This window comes from Ictalurus furcatus, chromosome 19, assembly GCF_023375685.1.
Source record: "Ictalurus furcatus strain D&B chromosome 19, Billie_1.0, whole genome shotgun sequence".
NCBI classification, from domain to species: domain Eukaryota; kingdom Metazoa; phylum Chordata; class Actinopteri; order Siluriformes; family Ictaluridae; genus Ictalurus; species Ictalurus furcatus.
The window spans coordinates 23,313,542-23,321,041 of NC_071273.1; the positions used below are offsets into that span (position 1 = coordinate 23,313,542).

Sequence of the window (7,500 nt, forward strand, 5' to 3'; positions counted from 1 at the left end):
TGTTTATCTTGGTATCTTTGTAGATAATGTCTGAGAGTGTAAAAGTGCAGCAGGAAGATATACCGAAGCTAAGTTTAAGGCAACCCAACTATGCAACTGGCTTCAGTCCACGGCTTTACGTTAATCATTATACGCCACGTACACTTTTAATAAAGGTCTGTGGACTGCATATGTAATGCAGTATATAAAGGACTGGTTTTGATTATTATTATTATTATTATTATTATTATTATTATTGCGTTTTACTTCTCCATGTCCGCCTGCAGTGTAACGTCCTCTCTAGCACTGACTCTCTATCATGTGGCTCTAAAGCCGGCCTCTCTCTGGGATGGGATTAAGCCATTGTCTAATTCGCTGGAGCCATTGTCCGTCATGGTGCTGCAGATAATAGAAGCTGATTAGCCAAAGATTAACTCTGCTTATTGGATACGGACTATTGACCCTGCGCACAAATACCTGGGTCCTTCTGTAATTAAACTGCACAAAAGAGTTCCGGTAAGCTGGCTCAAAACCAGGTAGCAAGTGTGTAAGTGTGCACGTACGTACATGCGTGTGAAGGTGTGTGAAGGAGGGTCTGCATGTCCTGTACAATTCCCCGATTCCGATCGGTCAGAAGGCGTCGATTCGGTTTTCCGTACGACACCGGTTCTGGGTTACTGATCGGAAGGTCGGAGGTTCAAGCCCCGGCGCTGCCAAGCTGCCACTGTTGGGCCCTTGAGCGAGGCCCTTAACCCTCTCTGCTCCAGGGGGCGCTGTATCATGGCTGACCCTGCACTCTGACCCCAACTTCCTAACATCCTGGGTTATGCGAAGAAAAGAATTCCACTGTGCTGTAACCAATAAAGACTCATTATCATTAACACATGCAAAGTTGTACTCTTTGATATGGTGGAGTTTCCAGTAAGATGTTTATATGGAAGGAGTCTCCAGTGTCAGCACTTTGTGGTTGTTGTTTGTTTGTTTTTTTTGTCTTATTAACTTCAAGAGCGAGAAAGAAAAACATGGCAGGAATGTCTGGTGGACGTTCAACGACGTTTCACTGTAACTTTAAATGGATAAAAAGTACGTGTCGTTCTCTAATAAACAAAAACCTTGTAATCCTTGGCAAATTGCTGTGGTGTATAAGAGGAATAAAACACTTCGGAGTTTGCGGTTACGTCGACGTGGTAACGGTGACAGCGTAACGTCACCCCACCCCGGCGTGGATTATTTTCCTGCAACGACAACATACTGCATCGACACTCTGTGCCGATAAGATTTGATTTTATCTCTTCGCTTATATAGCTCATGCCACGTCGAACGAACAGCAGGTTAGGTGTGTGATAAGTGCTAAGATAAAGGCACGAAGCAGTTTTGCTAAAAGTGGGACGATGTAGAGGTAATGAACGTAAAAAATCGATTACAAATACAGTTGTACAAATCATATGTAAATGCCTGAGATCATTCCTTCTGTTCTGTGTAGAAAACGCATCCATTAATACCAGTCAAGCCAAATATAAAGCTTTTTGCTTTGCTCTAAAAATGAGAATAAACGCCCTGGTTAATGGGTACCGGATATTACGGTTAACGAGACCTGTCTGAAGAGTTTCTGTGTTTTTGAAATGATGACAGGTGAATACGTTCCTCTTTATGTGCTTGTCTCAGGAGCAGGAGAGCAGTAAAGGCCTGGCCCTGAGCCCGTACCCCCAGCACAACTCTTCTACCTCACCCAGTAAACAGCAGCAGCAGGACGACGGCTCGGGTTCGGCCACGGCTCTGGGAACGCCAGAGAGGCGTAAAGGCAGCCTGGCCGACGTGGTGGACACGCTGAAACAGCGCAAGATGGAGGAGCTGATCAAGAGCGAGCCTGAGGGTGAGTCCACTTACGCACTTACATCAGCGTGTACAATTTGGTCATGATGACAAACGCCATGTTATCTGACCGGTACTTCGCTAGACGTCATCTCCAAGCTACAGTACTTCTCTCACAGAAATTCTCTCTCTCACGCTCTCTCTCTCTCTCTCTCTTTACGTGTGTCTCTGGGTCTCTCAGCCTTTTTTCCTCCTCATGAGTCTCCTTAATGTCAGTAATGAGGCGAAAGACGGTTTGTCACACACAGACAGGCCCTTTCTTTAAGCATCAACTGTTTAGAGCCATTGCATATTCATTACACGTCCATTGTTTTTCGAGGTCAGAAGTGTGTGTACTCTTGTGTGTGTGTGTGTGTGTGTGTGTGTGTACTCGTGTGTGTTCAGGTGTCATTGTGCACTGTACTTCTCTAATTAGAAACTATTTTTTCAGGTACAGGTGTAGCACACATGCGCTGTTCTGATATTTACATACAACAGACCTGAGGTGTTTGTGATCCCTGGTCGTGTAGGTGTGTTTGTTAAATAAAGTCATTTCCATTTCCAACTCGGTGTAGCAGAGCTACAGTAGCAGAGTAACAATTCCCTTTCAGTTTCCAAAGGGTTAGAGTTTGTCTTTTGTTAGTGCCGGTTGCAGGGGCTTCTCTCTTTTTCTCTCTCTCACTGCACCCATTGTAAAATTGCGTTAAAATAATCGAGGTAAAATTGTGTGAGGTAAAGCTATGTGGGGGAAAACTGTGTGAGGTATAAGCTGAGGTCAAATTGTTAGAGGTGAATTGTGTCAGGTAAAACTGTGAGGTAGTATTGTGTGAGCCGCAGTTTTGAGAAGTAAAACTGTGAGGTAAATCAAGGCGAGGTAAAACCATGTGAGGTAAAACGCGTGAGATTAAAAACTGAGGTAAAATTGGTTGAGGTAAAATTGGTTGAGGTGAACTGTGTGAGGTAAAACTGGGATGTAAAATTGTGTGAGGTAGAATTTTGAGAAGTAAAACTTTGAGGTGAAACTGTGAGGTAAATATGTGTGAGGTAAAAACCACATGAGGGAAAACTGTGTCTGAGGTAGAAACTGTGAGGCGAAACTGAGGTAAAATTGTTTGACGTTAACTGTGTGAGGTAAAACTGTGATGTAAAACCGTGTGAGGTAAAATTTCGAGAAGTGAAACTTTGAGGTGAAACCAGGAGGTAAATCTGTGTGAGGTAAAACCACATGAGGGAAAACTGTGTCTGAGGTAAAAACTGTGAGGCGAAACTGAGGTAAAATTGTGTGAGGTCAAATTTGGAGAAGTTAAACTTTGAGGTGAAACTGAGAGGTAAATCTGTGTGAGGTAAAAACCACATGAGGGAAAACCGTGTCTGAGGTAAAACTGTGAGGCGAAACTGAGGTAAAATTGTTTGCCGTTAACTGTGTGAGGTAAAACTGTGATGTAAAACCGTGCGAGGTGAAAAATTCGAGAAGTGAAACTTTGAGGTGAAATCAGGAGGTAAATCTGTGTGAGGTAAAACCACATGAGGTAAAACAGTGAGGCGAAACTGAGGTTAAATCGTTTGACGTTAACTGTGTGAGGTAAAACTGTGATGTAAAACCGTGTGAGGTCAAATTTCGAGAAGTGAAACTTTGAGGTGAAACCAGGAGGTAAATCTGTGTGAGGTAAAACCACATGAGGGAAAACTGTGTCTGAGGTAAAAACTGTGAGGCGAAACTGAGGTAAAATTGTGTGAGGTCAAATTTGGAGAAGTTAAACTTTGAGGTGAAACTGAGAGGTAAATCTGTGTGAGGTAAAAACCACATGAGGGAAAACCGTGTCTGAGGTAAAACTGTGAGGCGAAACTGAGGTAAAATTGTTTGCCGTTAACTGTGTGAGGTAAAACTGTGATGTAAAACCGTGCGAGGTGAAAAATTCGAGAAGTGAAACTTTGAGGTGAAATCAGGAGGTAAATCTGTGTGAGGTAAAACCACATGAGGTAAAACAGTGAGGCGAAACTGAGGTTAAATCGTTTGACGTTAACTGTGTGAGGTAAAACTGTGATGTAAAACCGTGTGAGGTCAAATTTCGAGAAGTGAAACTGGGGTAAATTTGTCTGTGGTAAACCCATGTGAGGAAAACAGTATCTGAGGCAAAACCATGTGAGGTATATATGTATGTATGTATGTTTATATAATAATTCTCATTATTTTATTCATGTCGTATCTAGTGTTGTAGTGTAGTTCTTAATATAACTGTAGCAGTCAGATTAAGAACCTAAAAAGTGAAGTGATAGAGAGGTGTAGAGAGAGAGAGAGAGAGAGAGAGAGAGAGAGAGAGAGAGAAAAGAGTCCATTAGCAAGCAGCTACAGTAGCACATTATCCTCGCACTCTGTACAAACAAAGACCTCCAGAGCGGCAGACGGAGAGAAACAGCGGCTGTAAAGAACAGAAAAGGGAGAAGAGAGAGCAATGAAGAGAAAAGAGAGCAGAAGAAAGGAGAGAGGTGGCGGCAGGCGAAGCATTGAGCCGGGCCTCTCATAGCCTGATAAAAATCCCTTTCTTGCGCAGCTAGCTATTGTTTGCTTGTGTAGCGCACAAAGGCCATTAGCCACAAACGGCAGGTTGTGATGAAAAATTAATGAAGGCTTTAATCATTATGAAAGGGTCTTATTATTACCTCTCTGTCTCTTTTCTCTCTCTCTCTCTCTCTCTCTCTCTCTCCTCCCTCCCCCGCTTTTTCACACACTGTTCTCACACACACACACACACTGTTCACATATTAGCAACAGGGAAAACATGGCAGCATGTTAGTTAGTGGACACAAAGAGCACGGAAATGGGTCAGGAGATGAGGGAGAGTAAAACTTGCTCCCTATTTGAAGCTAATGTGTGTTTACACTACAGATATACACATTAGCAAGCTAGATCAAGTGTGATCGTGTCATTTCATTTCATATGCGGACGAAAAACTGTAGATATAACAGGTTTTTCTTCAGCAATGCCAGATTTACAGATAGAAAAAAAAAAAAACTCATAATAATAAATAAATAAATAAATAAATAAATAAGCTAACTACTGTAGCCTGTACGATGAGACTACTTGTTTAATGTTTGGGTTAGCTAGCTTATCAAGTTAGCTCATCAACCAACTTTCTCTGTAAACAATAGCTAACCACGTTAGCCCGTTAGATTAAACTATTTGTTTACCTCAGATTGTCCGACCTCTTTGTTATTTTCCCCCCTTTATTCGGTTATCCCATGGCTTTAAAAGTTACCCGTGTAGTTCATGTTAGCTTGTTATAGCTAATCTTTAGCTAACTTAGCTTGTGCTAGCTAATCCGTGGCAGAGTTAGCCAACCAATTTTCTCCACTAACAGTATTTAGCTGTATATTATGATCAAGAATATGTTATTTTTTTTGAAATCTCTATAACCAGGTTTAATTCACTGCTACCTCAGACCGTACATATTATTTTGAAGCTCACGAGTGTTAGCTATTTGTTAGCTAATCGTTACTCAATCTAACTAGCATAGCTCATGCTATCTCGTTACAGTGCATCACATTAGCTGAGTTAGCCAGACAGTTTTCTCCACACACAATACCTAGATATGCTAGGTTGCAAGGTTATGCTATTAATTTGATGAAAGTCAGTTTATATTATTTATTTTGAAATAAATAAATAAATAAATAAATAAATAAATAAATAACCCTTATATTACTGGTTAAAGTTTAGTCTTCTGTGTGGTTGAACAAAGGTCAGGATCTTTAGAATTAGGAAAATAAATGAATGGGAGTCTACAATTCTCGCTCTCTCTCGCTCTCTCTCTCTCTCTCTCACACACACACACACACAGTGAGACTTAGTTAGTGTGTCATTTCTGTCTCCTCGTCTCTCTTTCATGGTGAAGAGCAGAACGTTTGTCCGGAGAGTGTCCAGGTCTGTCTCTTATCGACCCTCCCTGATGAGGCAGCACTCTCCTCCAGCCTCTATTCATCTTCTGCTCGCCGTAATATCCACCTGTTACTGCCGACACGCTCACACACACACTCTCTGTCTCTCACACGCGCACACACACACACACACACACACTTTCCCCGAGTGTGCCACTTCTGCGTCTCAGATGCTGAGTGAGAATGTAAATTTGTCACTCGGATGTCTCGGGGCCATTACTTTCTCTTTTCATTTCTGAGAGTGTCGCGTTTTTTTTCCCCCCCGTTTTTTTCTACTCTTATCTCGCCTTGTCTCCTAGGTTTCGGTATCGATGTGTGTGTGTGTGTGTGTGTGTGTGTGTGTGTATTGTGTGAGAGTATGGCCATAGATGGGTCAGAGTGCTGGAGTGCGTGTGTGTGTCATTAGCCGTAGTAATGGGAATAGCACATGAGGGCGGTGCACGGGGCACGAGGTGAGAAGAGAAGAGCTGCGTGGTCTAGAGCCAAGAGGACACACACACACACACACACACACACACACACACACACACACACACACACACACATGCTGTCTCTGTCTCTGACTCTCAATAGTCCTCGCTGAACTTGGCAGCATGCGTTATGTGGGACACAGATGTTCAGGGTCTCTGGAGTCTATGATGCAGTGTGTGTGTGTGTGTGTGTGTGTGTGTGTGTGTGTGTGTGTGTGTACATGCCTCTGTGGCTCTCCTGGAACTGTGTTGAGTGTGATTCATGGCCAGGGCCGACTCTGGTTCCCTGAGCTCTGAGCCATCCTCTCTGTCTCACACAAATACACTCACAGTACAAACGCATACACACACACACACACTCTCACACACACTCACACACTCTCACACACACTCACACACACTCACACACTCTCACACACACTGCTATGGGACTTAACCTTGGCCACAGAAAATAGAAAATATGTCGTGCAGTCACTGGACAGAACATATTCAGAGGACATTTTATGAGCCGATAAAATACACAGTGTGAAGATTCGTAGCTTCGAATAGCACTTTTCCCATGGTATGGTACAGTATGGTACAGTATGATTTGGTTCGGTACAGTATGGTACAGTTTGGTACGGTATGGTACAGTTTGGTACGGTATGGTATGGTATGGTTTGGTATGGTTTGGTATGACATGGTACAGTTCAGTACGATATGGTAGTTTGGCATGGTATGGTACGGTATGGTATGGTTCGGTATGATATGGTATGGTACAGTTCGGTACGGTATGGTTTGGTATGGTACAGTATGGTTTGATTCAGTATGGTACAGTTCTGTATGGTATGGTACAGTATGGTTGGGTACGGTATGGTACAGTTCTGTACGGTATGATACAGTATGGTTTGGTACGGTATGGTACAGTATGGTTTGGTACGGTATGGTAGAGTTCTGTACGGTATGGTACAGTATGGTTTGGTACGGTATGGTACAGTTCTGTACGGTATGGTACAGTTCGGTACGGTATGGTACGGTATGGTACAGTACGGTATGGTACGGTATGGTACAGTATGGTTTGAGTCGGTATGGTACGGTATGGTACAGTTCTGTATGGTATGGTACGGTATGGTACAGTTCTATACGGTATGGTACGGTATGGTACAGTATGGTTTGGGTCGGTATGGTACGGTATGGTACAGTTCTGTACGGTATGGTACAGTATGGTACAGTATGGTTTGGTACGGTATGGTACGGTATGGTACAGTTCTGTACGGTATGGTACAGT

The 7,500-nt window shown here is 42.9% G+C and overlaps 1 protein-coding gene across 8 annotated transcripts in view; it reads left to right on the forward strand.

The window, feature by feature from the left end:
* Positions 1–7,500, forward strand: part of sox5 (SRY-box transcription factor 5) — a 279,205-nt gene that overhangs the window by 186,813 nt on the left and 84,892 nt on the right. For 7 of the 8 annotated variants that reach the window (XM_053650130.1, XM_053650129.1, XM_053650131.1 and 4 more), the window contains one exon: positions 1,645–1,852. In XM_053650130.1, coding sequence (XP_053506105.1) covers positions 1,645–1,852 — 208 coding nt within the window. Of the gene's footprint in view, positions 1–982; positions 1,379–1,644; positions 1,853–7,500 lie in introns of those variants that run through there. The other variant, XM_053650134.1, reaches the window with a different exon arrangement.